Source organism: Xyrauchen texanus, chromosome 5, assembly GCF_025860055.1.
Source record: "Xyrauchen texanus isolate HMW12.3.18 chromosome 5, RBS_HiC_50CHRs, whole genome shotgun sequence".
Classification (NCBI taxonomy): domain Eukaryota; kingdom Metazoa; phylum Chordata; class Actinopteri; order Cypriniformes; family Catostomidae; genus Xyrauchen; species Xyrauchen texanus.
Genome location: NC_068280.1, coordinates 34464755 through 34482075, shown reverse-complemented (window position 1 = coordinate 34482075; position 17321 = coordinate 34464755). Strand labels below are relative to the sequence as shown.

The following is a 17321-nucleotide window of genomic DNA, read 5'->3' as shown; positions in this document are numbered from 1 at the left end:
TACAGACTAAACCGGAAGTCGCTTTACGCTACTATCCGCCATTGGAAGTGACGACACGAGCACTGTGATAAAGGCCTATAGCGGACGCGTGTCAGGGTCACGCTTTGCCTCCTCAAGGCGTGAACATGACACGCATGAATGAAGGTTGAGTACCAGCAGGGGGCAATAATTTCCTCAATGCCAACAACTCTCCACGGACCAAATAGAAGCGATATAGTGCATTCTCCAAAATTCCCGCGTCGTTCAGGTCGGTCAAAGCCATATTTTTATTACGGTGCAGTCATTTAAGAAATCTACGTTGCTATAGCCTAACGTTATATTTGTGTGTATGAAGACTGTGGAGCTTTTTAATCTATGGTGCTGTTAACGTTACTGTGGTCAATAACGTCAATGGAAATTGATATTAATTGGCTAATTAATTAACCACAGAAAGCTGCTGTCGATCCTGAAATATCGATACTGATGTTGTATCTATTCTAAAGGATAGATCCTCACATAAAACCAGTAATTTTATTCATTTAGAACGAATTTATTTTATTCAGAAATGATGCAATAAATCGATTATACGTGACCGTAAAGGCCTTTACATTGTTACACACACACACACACACACACACACACACACACACACACACACACACACACACACACATATATATATCTCAATCATATAAGCTGTTCTAATAATTATAATGCTGAAAATTCAGCTTTGATCTCAGGAATAAATTACATTTTAACATATTCAAATAGAAAACAGATCGCCTATTTTAAATAATATTTCACAATTTTAGTTTTTACAAAGATTTACTGTATTTTTGATCAAATAAATTAAGCATTTGTAAGCATATTAGACTTCTTTTAACATTAAACATCTTACCGACCCCACATGTAAAATTTACTATAATTATTCTAGTTTGTGCAATTACATTTAGTTTTTATTGATCGTTAAAGTTCATATACATAGTGTTATGTTCTGTAATTGATGTTAATAAATCTGTCTGAAGAAAATGTGCAAAATTGGGGGTACAACACTGTAACCCTTTAAAAACAATAACCATACACACAACTAATTACAGGCGCATCGAGAGGACAAATCACAAAATCTTTTAGTGGTCATGAAAATGTATTCAGATTAAGCATATTAATGATGCATTCACCTCATTTATCACGACACACTGCTTCTGTTCATGAATGCAGTTTACATGCTGAACATGCAATAACAGCAGCATCACAGTTATCTTCTTTATTTTGTTACAGTTATATGTATAATATGACAAATCCAGGAATCTTTGCTGCAAAATAATTAACTGTGTTTTTGTTTTCCTTTGTCCAGCAGCTCCTGTTTTTACCCACCATCCTTCCCTGTTACCTTATCTTTATAAGAAACCAACGGCTCTTTTAAGAGCCACTCCTCTATCTTTCTCACTCTCTCTCAGTCTCTCACTCTCAGTCTCAGTCTCACTCTCAGTCTCACTCTCAGTCTCACTCTCAGTCTCTCAGTCTCACTCTCAGTCTCAGTCTCACTCTCAGTCTCTCAGTCTCACTCTCAGTCTCACTCTCACTCTCAGTCTCAGTCTCAGTCTCAGTCTCTCACTCTCAGTCTCACTCTCAGTCTCACTCTCAGTCTCAGTCTCTCACTCTCAGTCTCACTCTCAGTCTCACTCTCAGTCTCTCTCTCAGTCTCACTCTCAGTCTCTCAGTCTCACTCTCAGTCTCTCTCTCACTCTCTCTCAGTCTCAGTCTCTCACTCTCAGTCTCACTCGCAGTCTCTCGCTCTCAGTTTCTCTCTCACTCTCAGTCTCTCACTCTCAGTCGCTCTCTCACTCTCTCTCACTCTCAGTCTCTCACTCTCAGTATCTCTGTCTCTTTCTCTCACTCTCAGTCTCTCACTCTCAGTCTCTCGCTCTCAGTCTCTCTCTCACTCTCAGTCTCTCACTCTCAGTCTCTCGCTCTCAGTCTCTCGCTCTCAGTCTCTCAATTCAATTCAATTCAATTCAATTCAATTCAATTGAGCTTTATTGGCATGACTGTGTAAAATAGCACAGTATTGCCAAAGCAATAGTAATATACAAACATATATGTAGATAAATAAAAGTGAACAATAAAAAAAAAAAAAAAAAAAACATTTCCATATTATGCATAAATATATCACAATAAATAAAAAATAAATAAATAAAAAAATAAAAAAAATAAAAAAAATATATATATATACAATAACAAAAATAAGTATAGAGAGCAGTTTAATGCCCTTGTCCCTCATATGATGGCAGGAAGACACATACTGCGCTGCCAGCTGAACACACTCTTCTTTCTCTCCCAAAATATAACACAGTTTGTTTATGAGGCTCGCTTGTTGAAATTGAGGTACAATCTGTGCTATTTGTGTGAAATAGGCTTCTCTGATGTTTTTATACTTGCTGCACTCAGTGAGGAAGTGCAGCTCGTCCTCTACGGCCCCATCAGTGCAGTGTGGACACAGTCTGAGCTCTCTCTCTCTCCAACTCTGCCTGTGTCGGCCCGTCTCCACACACAGACTGTGGTCACTAATGCGATACTTTGTCAGGAGCTTTCTCTGACCATAATTACTGATTTCAGTCAGGTATGGTGCCAATTTATAATCAGACTTTATTTTGTTGAAATATTTAAATTTATTTAGTTGTGTGACCTTTATCTGCCAATCGTGTATGTATTCTTCTTTGGTTATTTTCCCTATTTCTTTTACATTCATTTATTTATTTCATTTTACATTTACTCTCTCTCTCAGTCTCTCACTCTCAGTCTCTCACTCTCAGTCTCTCTCTCTCTCTCTCACTCTCTTTCTCACTCTCAGTCTCTCACTCTCAGTCTCTCGCTCTCAGTCTCTCTCTCACTCTCAGTCTCACTCTCAGTCTCTCGCTCTCAGTCTCTCACTCTCAGTCTCTCTCACTCTCAATCTCTCAGTCTCTCGCTCTCAGTCTCTCTCTCTCTCTCACTCGCTCTCAGTCTCTCACTCTCAGTCTCTCTCTCACTCTCAATCTCTCAGTCTCTCGCTCTCAGTCTCTCTCACTCTCAGTCTCTCACTCTCAGTCTCTCACTCTCAGTCTCTCACTCTGTCTCACTCTCAGTCGCTCTCTCACTCTCTCTCACTCTCAGTCTCTCTTTCTCTCACTCTCAGTCTCTCACTCTCAGTCTCTCGCTCTCAGTCTCTCTCTCAGTCTCTCACTCTCTCGCTCTCAGTCTCTCTCTCACTCTCAGTCTCTCACTCTCAGTCTCTCTCTCTCTCACTCTCAGTCTCTCACTCTCAGTCTCTCACTCTGTCTCACTCTCAGTCGCACTCTCTCAGTCTCTCACTCTCAGTCTCTCTCTCACACACACACACACACACACACACACACACACACACACACACACACACACTATCTCTCTTTATTCCTCTCTTCCAGAAGCCTGGTGTTTTCAAGTAGCCGAAGTATTGCATTTTTTTATTTAAATCTTGTTCTGTTTTGGTTGTGTGAAAGAAGTTCTTCACAAAATCTGTCACTCTCTTACTTTATCTATAATAGAAATGCCAGGCCAGGGGTCAACCAGGCGAAACTGTATGGTCTGCCATACCGATCTAAATGTGGCCTGCAAAACTTGCAACACATGCAAGAAAGAACTAGAAAGGCTAGAAAAGAAACTAAAAAAATTTGATCAGAAGAGGGAGAGCTGGGTTCAAATGCAAAAAAAAAATCGGACTACCTCTCATATACAGGATGAAGCTGTGTTGTTGGTATGCAATTTCTTGTATTGTTTTTATGCAGGTTATTTTCCAAATATATTAGATATATTTATAAATAATATATGTTATTTTGTATGTGTGTCCTTGTATTTTTAGCTCGAAAAATTGCAGGCCCTGGGGTTAAGGGGGTTTTACTTCTCTCCAAGCCTGGAAAAAAGCCAAACAATTGGGTGTCTGAGGTTTTGGCACCCCGCTGCCAGCTGAGTGAGACATCACATACATGCCTTGAACGAATTAAGGGCATGTATGATATTGTTATTCAAGGTAAGAATATTCTGTTATTTATTTAAAAAATGTCCTGTATTTGATGCTGTCACAGCCTCACAGGTAAGCCTGTGGTTGCCTTCTCTTGACTAATAGATCATTCAGATTATCATTGATGGTTTTACACTACAACTAAAACTAAACTAATTGGGAGAGGTTAAAAGCTAAGCAGCTAGCTATTTAGCTGCTCACGTTTAAGTACCAATAAAATAACATTCATTTTATCTGCTTGGTTTTCATTTTAATCTTAAATAAAATAGAACGCACACACCAGGCTGATCCAGTATATTTGGATTTTATACTAAACCAAGCTTGAACTGTGATGGTGGATTAAAGAAATTACATTTCTTTTATAAACGCATGCAGATATGCTGCCTTTTTCACTAATACAGTGCCTGGCCCTAAACTTAGTGATCCATGCTCATTATAGATGTTGCAGATCAGGGCTCTACACTTTTTAGGTGGTGACACTAGTCCTAGCAGAGTAGCTGGTGTGATGAGCGCACTGGCGCCATTTTACGGTGGCTTCCGTCACATCACCAAAGTGGATGCTGCACACTGGTGGTGGTTGAGGAGACCTCCTGATATGATTGTAAAGCGCTTTGGGTGTACAGTAGTACATATGAAAGTTCTAAATAAATGTGTCATTCTATTCTATTCTATTGAATTGAATTGGAAGACAATGTAATTAGCCATGCTATAATTTTAATTATAAAATTCCAGTAGAAAAAATGGCACAATTGGTCATCCACCAGACTATCTCAAAACATCCATCACATGTCTTGAGAACATTCACCTATTAAATCAATACAGCTTAGGAAGAAGTAGTTTGGTAGAACAGCACTTGTTAGGTCTATATACTACTACGGCTGCAACTAACGATAATTTTTACTGTCGTTTTTTTTTCTTGATTAATTGATTAGATGTTTGTTCTATAAAATGACTTTAAATTGTGAAAAAGGTTGATCGATGTTTTCTAAATAATTATGTACTTCTACAATGTAGGCTGGACCCCACATGTAATTGAAAGTTCATCAGCCCCAGTTGAACCCCCAACAGGACCACCAATGGTCATATCAAATCAGCAGGAAGCAGTGGCCCTGCTTAATCCCCCAACAGCTCCAACGGGACCTCCAGCAGCCCTTATTGGACCACCGAAGTCCCCAATTGGACAGTCAGTGTCCTCTTTAGCACCCTCGGTAAAGCAATCCCAGAACCTGGGGAAAAGACCCCACTCCCCAGAAGGACCTTCAGCAGCCTCCCCAGTTTCTTTTGAAAAAGGTAAGCATAAAAGGAGCTACAGTATATGAAGAGTATTGAAAATAAGTTATAAGCCCCACAAAACCATACTCTTACTTTGTGTAATGTGAAACTGTAAACGAATTCAGAGTCCCAAAACATTTATTATTATTTTAAAAAAATAAACAGTTTTCAACATTGATAATAATAATAATAAATTACACAGTGTGTCTGTGACTAAGGCACTTTACTCCGGGGGGATTGTCCCTGTAAGTGCACTGTAAGTCGCTTTGGATAAAAGCTTCTGCCAAGTGCATATATATATATATATATATATATATATATATATATATATATATATATATATATATATATATAAATGTTTCTTGAGCATCAAATCAGCTTATTAGAATGATTTCTGAAGGATCATGTGACACTGAAGACTGGAGTAATGATGCTGAAAATTCAGCTTTGTGATAACTGAAATAAATTACATTTTAAAATATAACCAAATAGAAAACAGATATTTTCAATTGTAAAAATATTTCACAATATTACTGTTTTTGCTGTATTTTGGATCAAATAAATGAAGCCTTGGAGATAGGAAGTCTTCTTTTAAAACATCAAAAAAAATTTACCGTTCTAATAATGTTGGCCACCACTGTATATATATTTTAAAATGATTATTGGATTAGAACCTCTCATCAAATTCCATGAACTGCTGCTGTTGTCATTACTTCATTACTTCAATCATGCCTGTGTTTGCCCATATTTAGGACATTGTTTCTGGGTGTTTTGGTGTCTTCCCATTCGTAGTGCACAATATATTGACTCACTATCGTTATTGCAATATCACGTTGTGCAATATCATATGAAAATGTTGCAGAATGTATGCAATATTCCTTTTATTTTGTGGAGAGTTGCATCCATCAATTTTGAAATGTGTAGGACACCTGGTTGTATTATTCGAAATTGGCCTGTGTCTAAAGAGCATTCTTTAAAGGTCTCTGTCTCACCTTGGAAAAACATTTTGAGAAATGTTTTAAAATATTTTTTTTTACATATTTTAAATGTTTCTCTATATTTAACAGATGAAGTTGTGGAAGGAGGCTGTCCTGCTCCCACTATTGTGCGGCCGAATAAAAGGAAAGGTGTGTTGATGTAATGTGTGTAATCCATACATTGGGATTTATATTAATTGTTGTGAGTCTTCATGAAGGCTGTATTTGCATTTGTAAGTGGCTGTGGTCTATTAGGTTTGGGCGATGTCCAAATTAATATGTTCAATTGTTTATTTAACAGTAGGGCTGAACAACTAATCAAAATCTTATCGAACTCGCAATATGACCTACTGCAATTTTCAAATCACAGGAGGTGCAATATTTGTTAAAGGCAAAATGTGTATTAAAATACCATTTTAAATTAAATATTGTGGCGCTGCAGAGATGTCCTGGGCCTACACATCATATTCTACAGCTCTTTGTTAGATACAAATCCTTGCAGAAATCACACCATAAACATTTATATATGTTGTTATTACCTTGTTTGACAGTGGAAGTTGTGGAAGGAGGCTGTCCTGCTCCCACTACAGTGCGGCCGAAAAAAAGGAAAGGTATGTTGATGTACTGCTTGTCCAGCTTTCTGTATAGGAGTGTGGACTGAATGCCACAAAATTGATTACTATGCGCTGTAGTACCTAGCTACAGTCTTCTGGCAATTATTTGGCAACATAATAGCATAGTCAGAAAGTAACATACATGTTTTTTGCTTTTGGTTTTGGTTTTCACAGTCAAAAGCATGTTAGTCTTTGCTATGAGAAAGCAATGATCAACTACCAGGCAGCACAATAGATATTTATTTGAATTCATAGATTTAACTTGTCTTTGTTTGCCAATATATTTATTACAACTGCCCAACCCTAAAGTTTGTGTTGATTACATTTACAGTAAATTACCAGTGTTCAATACAACTTCTGTACCATAATAACTACAATATCAAAACTGTAACTAAGTACAACCCATTCTAGCTTAATAACCACTTATCATTCTATAATGGCTTGTTTATAGTAGTGTTAAGCTTTGTGAATGTAATATTTGTTTCCTTTCCTTTCAGAATGCCCACATACAGTGACAGGGAGCCAGGGTTATTACCCTGTGAAGAGCGTTGCCAAATACAAAGTCATTAAGGTTAAATACCACTAAAACACTACAAAGGTTACAAAATGTTATTTTATTGGTGTAATGGTCTTGAAAAAGTATTGGTGATTAGTATAACTGCTAAACAAAGCAAATATTTGAAACTGAAAAAGTCTCACTATTTTTAGGGTCAAAAATGGAAGCAAGTGGAGTGGGTGCCATGCAAACTCTGGTATGTACAACTTCTCATGGGTAACACATAGCCAATTAGTTTTAACATGTACAAACTATTGACATATGTTAGGTAAGATTTAGGTAAGATTTGTCTATATAGTTCATAAATATATTTTTATAACCCACACAAAGTGTCTTAATAAGGTGTTGGGCTACTACGTGCCCCCAGAAGAGTTTCATGCTCTTTGGCATAGTTTCTCTAAGTCTCTGAAATCTGGGGAGCTCCAATGGTCCAAAATATATGCTTTTATTTGGTGTTTATAACAGCTTCAGTCCAAAAGTTGTTATGGTGGCTCTTGGTGGCCCAACACCTTACTAAGACACTTCATTTAGTTTTTCTCTTTATTCCCTTAATCTTGTTTGCCATTAACACTTTACATGCACACCGAAAATACAGTTATAGCCAATAATGATAAAGATGTTATGCCCAAACTACACGGCCAGAGATACAGAAATTGTCAGTTACAGCATTACTGCCTTACTTAAAAACTGGATCAATATATTTAATGTCAGCTTGAGATCTTCATTTGTCACATTGTCTCACAGTAATATGTGGACTTCACATTCCTCATTTTTGAGTTACTAAGACAAAATCAATTTATGCTTTAAAATAGAATCGTCTCAAAAACTGAGCAGTTGGCCTAACTTTCCGATAAATGTAAACCCAACCCAAAAATGTAAAACACTTTGGAGTCTTGGGAATGCCTTTGCATACAGCACCATGATTTTAAATGGCAACCTGTTAAACAACTTTATACAAAGCTTTTTTACATAAAGATTGACTATATTGCAATTTTTGCATTGGTCTTAAATATATGTGAAACTACATTACATAATGTGTTGTGTAATCATACCATAATTTAAAATAATGTTAACTGTTGCCTACCAGTCACATTGTTAAGTTTTGTTCAATAAAATGGGTTTAAAAGTGTGTCAGTGCCCTCATAAAGCATTGCACATACACTCACCTAAAGGATTATTAGGAACACCTGTTCAATTTCTCATTAATGCAATTATCTAATCAACCAATCACATGGCAGTTGCTTCAATGCATTTCGGGGTGTGGTCTAAAATGGCCCCCACAGTCACCAGATCTCAACCCAGTAGAGCATCTTTGGGATGTGGTGGAACGGGAGCTTCGTGCCCTGGATGTGCATCCCACAAATCTCCATCAACTGCAAGATGCTGTCCTATCAATATGGGCCAACATTTCTTAAGAATGATTTCAGCACCGAAAGGGGGTCAAACACAGTATTAGTATGGTGTTCCTATTAATCCTTTAGGTGAGTGTATGTGTTGTGTCATTATGACATACAGTTTGTGACTTTACTTTGTTCTGGATGGAGCTGTCCCTGGATCCCTCGTCCTCTTCACTGGTTACCAACAGTGTTTACTGTGTTTACTATAGATTACTTTTACTAAGATTACTGCAAATGTCTTTCATTAACAAGGTAATGTACAGAACTACATTTATTCTTAGCAATCACATTACAGCTACTATAGTAATAAAATGATCTTTATTTCAGTTACTTCACCACAGGACTTTTGAAAGATATCATGTGAGCTGAGGTTTCAACCTAGTCTGCTGAACTTTTGTCCCAACCAGTCTGCCTCCTTTCTTTTGGTCTAGGACCAGGTTTTAATATGTTTTTTTGTAAAACTGACCCTGAATCAGACCTCATGATTTGGTGTCTTGCTCTGCTTGTGGTATAGGGTGGTCGGTGGTGTAAGTTTTAAAAAGTAACACAAAAGTAATTAATAAATCGAATTGCTGTATTGCTCTTGGAGATTTAGCAAGTGTAATATAATGACATATTTATGTAAGGTAAATTAGATGACGATTGTCTAAACAGCCACTTAGCCATATGACCACAGCATAAAAACACTTAATTATGACCTATAAAAGTATGGTATGGGAGGATGGACAGTGAATATCTGAAAGCTTTTTTATTAGGTTAAGGTTTGTGAAAAAGAAATGTTCCAAGAGGCCCACAGTGATATATGTGATTAAAATAAGTCAAAATATACATTTAATTCATGAATTTGGCCACTGTGACCAACAAATACATTTTAATTAACATTTATACATTAGACCACTTCATGTCTCTTTGAAATGCATGCATGACACAAGGGCTGAGTGAGCAGAGTGAAAATTTAAATTTTGTCATATGATTAAACCAAACACATCACTGGAAAGGTCTTGATCGGCCGAGTAACAGCTTTGCAACCTGAAGGCTGTACCTGGCTCCTGCTTTGAAATATTGACCTCTGAACTTTGATATTGATGCATGTTGTGAGTCTTATAATTCAGCAACTGAATGGGCTAAAATAATAAAACCAACTGTTATATAAAGCTCTTGGACTCTTCCATCACAAGGGATACCGGTTGGTGCGATCACCAATAGGGGGCATCACCAAAAGTGGTAAAAATTTAATCTCACCTAGTTATCATTTATAATTTCAAATTCTGACCAAACCTTTGTGTTTCACATACGCCCATACCCATGAGTGCACTCTTAGTTTTATACTCCAGACATCCATTTACATGTTTTAGCAATTTACAAAAACAAAACTACAATTCCCTGTTGCAACAGATTGCAACGTGAAAGACAGCCCGTTAAATGTGTAGTTCTTCCGGTTGGCAAAATAGGGTTGCAAGTAAGTAGGGTTTCAAAAAGAACTATCGTATAAAGTAGCTTCCTAACAGACATGCTACTGCAAAAGCATAATACCTGTTGTATGAATTCAGACCAAAAACATCGTATTATGGGAATTATTATTAGCCAAAATTGCTTGTATGGGAGATTTATGCTAGTTGCTAGGGTAACCGTGTTGGCGCCATAGGTTGGCGCAGGCGCGTAGCCTGACCACAGAAACCTGTCTAACAGAAACGGAAGAAGGGTGCGCAAAAACACACACACACACACACACACACACACACACACATATATATATATATATATATATATATATATATATATATATATATATAAATAACTGACATTGCCAACAAATGTTTTAAAAATATGTTATCCTTTATTATATCTATATTTTTTATATATATATTTAATATTATTTGACATTTTGGCGAGAGGCAGGGAAAACTCTGGACAGGTCGCCAGTCCATCACACAACCACCCACACTTAGGGAAATTCTTCATTTAACCTATTCTATTCGTTTTCTTTAGGTTACATATTTTCAAATTATGTTTTTATACAGAAGATAATGATAAAAAAAAAACTTTATTTGTAAAGAACAACGTGATATGTGATACAAAGACCACAAGGACATTCATACATAAATATATGTATGTATAAAATGGTAGACATAATTTAAAGCAAATAGCCTCTATGATTGTAAGCTGAGTGAAGTTATGCAGCAGGATAATGAGTGGTGGTGGTGTAGTGGTCTAAGCACATAATCTGGTAATCAGAAGGACGCTGGTTCGAGCCCCACAGCCACCACCATTGTGTCCTTGAGCAAGGCACTTAACTCCAGGTTGCTCCAGGGGGATTGTCCCTGTAATAAGTCCCTGTAATAAGGGCTCTGTATGTCGCTTTGGATAAAAGCGTCTGCCAAATGCATAAATGTAATGTAATGTAATAATGAAAAATGTGTCTTATACATCACAATGATCTTTTCCTCTTGAAGGCGCACTTTTGACATGTGCACATCAAAAATCTTCTTTTTGGTGAGAATGTTGCTGGATTCTGAAGTCACACAAATAACATCCCATCAATACAAATTTGACCTGTACATTCTAAACAGCAGGCCAAAAATAAGTAGTGTATGTACATCCCATAACCTGGTGCAGGGTGCAAAATTGCCTTAGAGAGAAACTGCTACATACCACTGCTGTGCACTTCCCAAGGCCATATTAGACTGTCTCCTCCCCCCACAGAGAGCCCGCTCTCCACCTTCTCTTCAACGATGCGCTCCTCATCTGCCACCTGCTCATTGTAGAGCTTGATTGTTTCCAAGAGTTTTCTCTTCTCTTCCCACAATTTTCTTCGACGCAAGTGTTGAACTTTGTTGCTGTCTATAAAAATTGCAAAACACAGAAAACATGATGCACAAGCACATGCAGATATCAGAAAGTTCAATGAAATACTAATACTTATAACTGACTAAAGATTTAATAAATTAAAATGTTTAAAAAAAAATCGCATGACTTAAAAGGTGTAATAGAGGCCTAACTAATATCTGTAAAATTAAAAGGAAGACATTTTAAAATTAAGAAGCTGAAAACACGTTAATACCAAAACAATACAGATAAGACGTCTGCAAGTAATAAACATTACATAAATATTAGGTGACTTATCAACATACCAGTCTGATTATAAAGGCTGGCTTTTTTTTGATGAACACCAAGAAACATTTGTTCAATAGATTTCTGACCTTCATATTGGTCATCACATCTGGTACCTACAGAATCTTAAAGCAACAACAATAATACAAGTAAATGATTATGGTGTATTTTAGGCTGTAAATTTAAAGTTTGAAGTTCAAGTTAAGTTTATTTAGTGCCCCAAATCGATTATTACAGTCTAAAAGGAGCTTACAAGCCCACAAGTTTATAACAAACAAAACAGGGCATGTCCTTACTTAATCCTTATGCATGGCAAAGATTGAATTATCACGCTATATAGAAGAATGTCCATAAAACACTGTACCGTCAGTAGCCCATTGTCTGACATCATCTACCCACTGATGCACGATGTTCTCAGGACACCCCAGCTCACTGCTCAAATTCTCCAGTCTCTGAGACTCAGCCTCAGCCTTTTTGAAAGTCTGGTGTAAAAAAAAAAAAAAGATTTCTGCCTTTGTGATCTTAAAAAGTGAGAAAATCATGAAAAGCTTTTCATGGAAGGCCTTCCTGCTTCCGTCGGTTCCATCCAATTGCATGGACAGTTAGCATGTCATTTCTGGCTTTAAAGAACAAAATGATGTGATGGAGGAAAGTCCCATTAATGCTCATGGGATTTTACTTCATCCACACATTGACCATTGAGTTTTAATTAAAGAGAGATGTAATGCAGTTCTATTTATGTGTTACTATCATATTAGAATATTTCCAGCTTTATATTTGCAATAGGCCTACATATTATATAATATTTGCAATCTCAGAGTATTAGACATAAAGTATTAGACATAAAGAATAAAAACAATAAAAAGAAGAAAGAATAAAAGACAGGTTTCCTAAAATAATATAAATAAGCAACAATTACCAGATTTTGTCATGTACTTGGTTGTGAGGGCACAACGAGACAGGTAGCTGTTTACCATTTCAACCTCCTCCCCTGCAGTTGTGCCAGCACCTTCCTGATTTTTGCCACTCCAGATTATCTAACAAATTATTGTTGCACTTATATTATAATCATATACACTGTATTATATAAGTCATAAAAATAAAATTTCAAATGGTATTATAAAGAATATGCAGTACCTCACACTTGGTTGAATGAGCCTTGGCATGCATGACAGAAAGGAATGGTCTCATCTGCAGTAAAGGTCTGAGTTCCAACATGGAGACTGCCAACTTCTCAAGATAAGGCCAATACTTGCAAGCAATATCTGTGCAATAGAACTGCCCGTTTGTGGCTGCTTGGAGCTCCTTCTGCAGTACAGCGGATAAGCAAATATTTCCCCCCTGTACATGTTAAGAGCCTTGAGTAGCACTCCGTGTCTGCAAACAACCATCTCAAGGCCCTCTTCATCCAGTTTGCTTGCTTTTCTGGCTGTTTCACGTGCAGCAGACCACTGACTGGCTCAACAGATCCCTTTGCCGGCAGTCTGCATGACAAAATAATTCTGGTTAAAACTGAAAGTTGCTATTTGTTCTAGTTACTTCATCCATCAGGATGAGTCAGGTTACATCACACCAACTGGCATCTTTGTAATGATCAGTGATAATAAAAGGTTTACTTTCAAACTACTACTAAAGAGGAGCTTCAGAAAATGCATCTTCCACTTTCTTTAGGGTGACAAACTGCATGCATAGTCACAATCTCTTACAGAGATCTGCTATTACATAATGAATGAGCTGCTAAACTAGCCATTTTGGATGCCACCACACATACCATGTTTCATTTCAAACCTCAACACAAGATTGCTTAAAAGAGTGCACCATGCTAGGGATACAATATCTATTTAATAAAGCAACAATCATACATTTCAAATTTTGGATCTAAATCATGGAAGCAAAAACTAACACTTTTCATTTTACTCCTGATCTCATCAACAAAATGGTGTACATCAGTGTCCTTGGCAATGAAGGTGCCATCAAAATAGGGTTCCTCTGACCTTAATAGAATAAGAAAAAAAATATGTTCAGTGTAAGACATTATATGTTCTGTTAATTTTACATTAAGTAAAACGATTACAAGTTTAAAACAACTAACCCTTTTGACTGCCAAAATCGGTAAACATTTCTGTTGCCATCTGCACAAAGAGCGAGCATGTTGGGTGTACATGCCGGGCAGGTGAAGTGCTCTACACTGGCCATTTCTTCACACTGGTACTGGCAGAATGTGTATTCCATGAAGCTTCTGTGAAATACGTCTCCATGTATTTTCCCAGCCTGTACATGCGATTAGTAAAGAGTAAAATGAAATAGCTACACTAATATTCTCCCATCTCTACTTAAGGCAACTTTGATCCACACTGATCTTACCCTTCCAAAGAGACAAGTCCTCCTCTCCAACATCCATAAAAAACCTTGTCTTGATAATCCTGGTGCAACAGTTTTCATTTCTTCAAATGTGCTGAAGACATCGACTGAAAACAGCGTGTCAGCATTCACAGATGCTGGCCAGTACCCACTTCTTATTAGGTCAGCTCATGTCAGGTGTCCAATGAGCCAGACATAATCTGCACAGCAAGTTTGGCAAGTGCAAGTCATACCGACCTAAAATAAAAAAGTAGAACATTCTAACACACAAAGGGACAAGAAAAAATGTTAAATATAAAACCATAGTTCCTACCATTTATGCAAACCAAAATGATTGCTCTGCCAGCTGATTCTGTGACGTTTGAAGGGTCGCAAGTGCATAACTGGACAGGTCTCACTGCAGGTAATAAACATACTGAAAAGAGAAGATAAATAATTTGAGAGAAATCATTAAAAATATGTACAATTAACATAATAAAAGTAAAAAAAAATAATAATTAAAAGAAAAATTCACCAAAAAATCACTTTACCAAAAAGGTTCAAAACACTACCTTGATTGACCAGTGTATATTTGCCATCTTTTTTTACACAGCACACTGTTGGCTCAATGGGCTTGTAAATTCCCTCAATGCAGGACTCCCTGTTATGGAGGGTGAGTTTTTTGTGTATGTGTGTGTCACAATCCATGCACAGCCACTCTTGGGGCATGCAGTCTCTGCAGCGAATGACGGCAGGAGATGTGCAGTGGCTGCAGTTCTTTTCTGGAGCCACATTGCAGGACAGCAAGCAGCTGATGTGATAGGACCTTGCTTTCCGCCACTCATCTTGGGCTACAGATTGGCGCAAGCACCATGATGTGGATGTTGAAGGGGACTTGTTGGTGCCTTGAACATCTGCTGAGGTCAGAATATCCTGCAGTTTCTGCATCTCAATGTCTAAAAGACAGAAATAAGAAAATAATAATTCCTTTCACGCTTATTGCTAAATTGCATAATTACCGTAAGGTCAGGTGTCATCTTACCGAATAAGTGTTGAGAGCAGTTTGATTGGGTAACTGTGGGAACCTCCTCAGATGACTCAAAAGGTGTAGCGTCCTCACTGCCAACCACAGAAACAACTGAAAAGATAGATAGAAAGGAAAGAGATAACAATGTTCATGTCTTACAAGCATACAATACAGTGTTCATATAGTGACTTAAGGCTATAATAGGTTGATTGATATGTCTGACAATTCCTTTAAACTCTAAAAGTTTTTTTCCTCATAATCTTGAACTGTTAGAAGCATGAACCTGACACTGATGCTTCACTTCTACTTAATTTCTTTGGAATTGCTAAGCATTACAGTGAAGTCAATAACATAAGTAACACATCCACCATGTGGTGTTTCTGATGGCACAGTTTAACATACAGTATTTAAAGGAAAATGATTAAAATCCAGAAACAGAAATCCTATTAACCTAACAAACCTACCTAACAAATAGCAAGCTGAATTCTGTATACAATGGGCACAGTTATACTTAGTTAAGAAGCATTCTGTGGTGGGTTATCACAAATAATCTTGGAAGGCATGGACTACCTGTAGCTGAAGCACGTTTTCGTGTCTCTCCACTTCTGCTTCTTTTTAGCAGTGGACGTCCTTTAGCATCTCTCTCCACCCATCGGACATTAAATGTATTACCTTTAGCAGATGTTGCTTTGTCCTTCGCTTCCTTTGCCTTGCATGGCAGAAAGTGAGCAGTTTATGATAAAACTGAAATACAGCCAAATCTTGAGCAGTTCATTCAAATTTTGCACTCTTATTCCCACTCTTTAGTATTATTACCAATACGGGATTGTCTAAAAAAATACTCACTTTGGTTTGAGCAAGGAACATGTCTGCAAGGAAAATAGCATCATCTGCTCTCCCTCTGTCTTGCTGAGCAGCCATTTCAAAGATACTATACTGTAAAGGAAGATAAAAACACAGTCAGACAAAAAGTATTAAGGATGTATAGTATAGGGTGGCTATAGGCTATATAAAAACTAAATTAAAAAAAAAAATGTTTTGGACAGTGAGAGAGAGTAAGGTGAAAGAAAAATAAATAATAGAGTAACAATACTTGAAGACAGTGACGCTTTAGAAAAGAGATAGAGAGATGGAGAGAGAGAGAAAGAAAGAGAGTGTGTGTGTGAGAGAGAGAGACTGACAGTGAGAGAGAGAGACTGACAGTGAGAGTGAGAGACTGAGAGTGAGACTGAGAGTGAGAGAGAGTGAGAAAGATAGAGGAGTGGCTCTTAAAAGAGCCGTTGGTTTCTTATAAAGATAGACAGGTGGAGGTAACAGGGAAGGATGGTGAGTAAAAACAGGAGCTGTTGGACAAAGGAAAACAAAAACATAGTTAATTATTTTGCAGCAAAGATTCCTGGATTTGTCATATTATACATATAACTGTAACAAAATAAAGAAGATAACTGTGATGCTGCTGTTATTGCATGTTCAGCATGTAAACTGCATTCATGAACAGAAGCAGTGTGTCGTGATAAATGAGGTGAATGCATCATTAATATGCTTAATCTGAATACATTTTCATGACCACTAAAAGATTTTGTGATTTGTCCTCTCGATCGCCTGTAATTAGTTGTGTGTATGGTTATTGTTTTTAAAGGGTTACAGTGTCGTACCCCCAATTTTGCACATTTTCTTCTGACAGATTTATTAACATCAATTACAGAACATAACACTATGTATATGAACTTTAACGATCAATAAAAACTAAATGTAATTGCACAAACTAGAATAATTATAGTAAATTTTACATGTGGGGTCGGTAAGATGTTTAATGTTAAAAGAAGTCTAATATGCTTACAAATGCTTAATTTATTTGATCAAAAATACAGTAAATCTTTGTAAAAACTAAAATTGTGAAATATTATTTAAAATAGGCGATCTGTTTTCTATTTGAATATGTTAAAATGTAATTTATTCCTGAGATCAAAGCTGAATTTTCAGCATTATAATTATTAGAACAGCTTATATGA

The 17321-nt window shown here is 37.0% G+C and overlaps 1 protein-coding gene and 1 long non-coding RNA gene across 3 annotated transcripts; one reads left to right on the top strand and one right to left on the bottom strand.

Annotated features, from left to right (window-relative positions):
* The first annotated feature begins 2471 nt into the window (after window positions 1–2471).
* On the top strand, window positions 2472–9968 carry LOC127644342 (uncharacterized). Of its 2 annotated transcripts, XM_052127481.1 has the most exons (9): window positions 2472–2599; window positions 3543–3751; window positions 3857–4024; window positions 5030–5305; window positions 6355–6414; window positions 6816–6875; window positions 7376–7449; window positions 7587–7630; window positions 9159–9968. In XM_052127481.1, the coding sequence occupies exons 3-9, from the start codon at window positions 4003–4005 to the stop codon at window positions 9193–9195; spliced, it is 573 nt and encodes a 190-aa protein (XP_051983441.1). In that variant the 5' UTR covers window positions 2472–2599; window positions 3543–3751; window positions 3857–4002; the 3' UTR covers window positions 9196–9968. The 2 variants fall into 2 exon arrangements, with proteins under 2 accessions (XP_051983441.1, XP_051983440.1); XM_052127480.1 differs by lacking the exon at window positions 2472–2599 and having other exon boundaries at window positions 3308–3751.
* A 1530-nt stretch (window positions 9969–11498) lies between these two features.
* LOC127643590 (uncharacterized) lies at window positions 11499–12426 on the bottom strand. The gene is made up of 3 exons (XR_007970535.1): window positions 12307–12426; window positions 11963–12067; window positions 11499–11672 (listed from the first exon to the last, which is right to left on the bottom strand). It is a non-coding gene; the product is annotated as an uncharacterized LOC127643590 (long non-coding RNA).
* Window positions 12427–17321: the final 4895 nt, after the last annotated feature.

Bases quoted from the DNA above. Each gene is read 5' to 3' on its own strand.
- LOC127644342 (XM_052127481.1), top strand. From the start codon at position 4,003: ATGTATGATATTGTTATTCAAG. The intron at 6,876-7,375 runs GTATGTTGATGT...CTTTCCTTTCAG, and splicing joins GCGGCCGAAAAAAAGGAAAG to AATGCCCACATACAGTGACA. The intron at 7,450-7,586 runs GTTAAATACCAC...CACTATTTTTAG, and splicing joins CCAAATACAAAGTCATTAAG to GGTCAAAAATGGAAGCAAGT.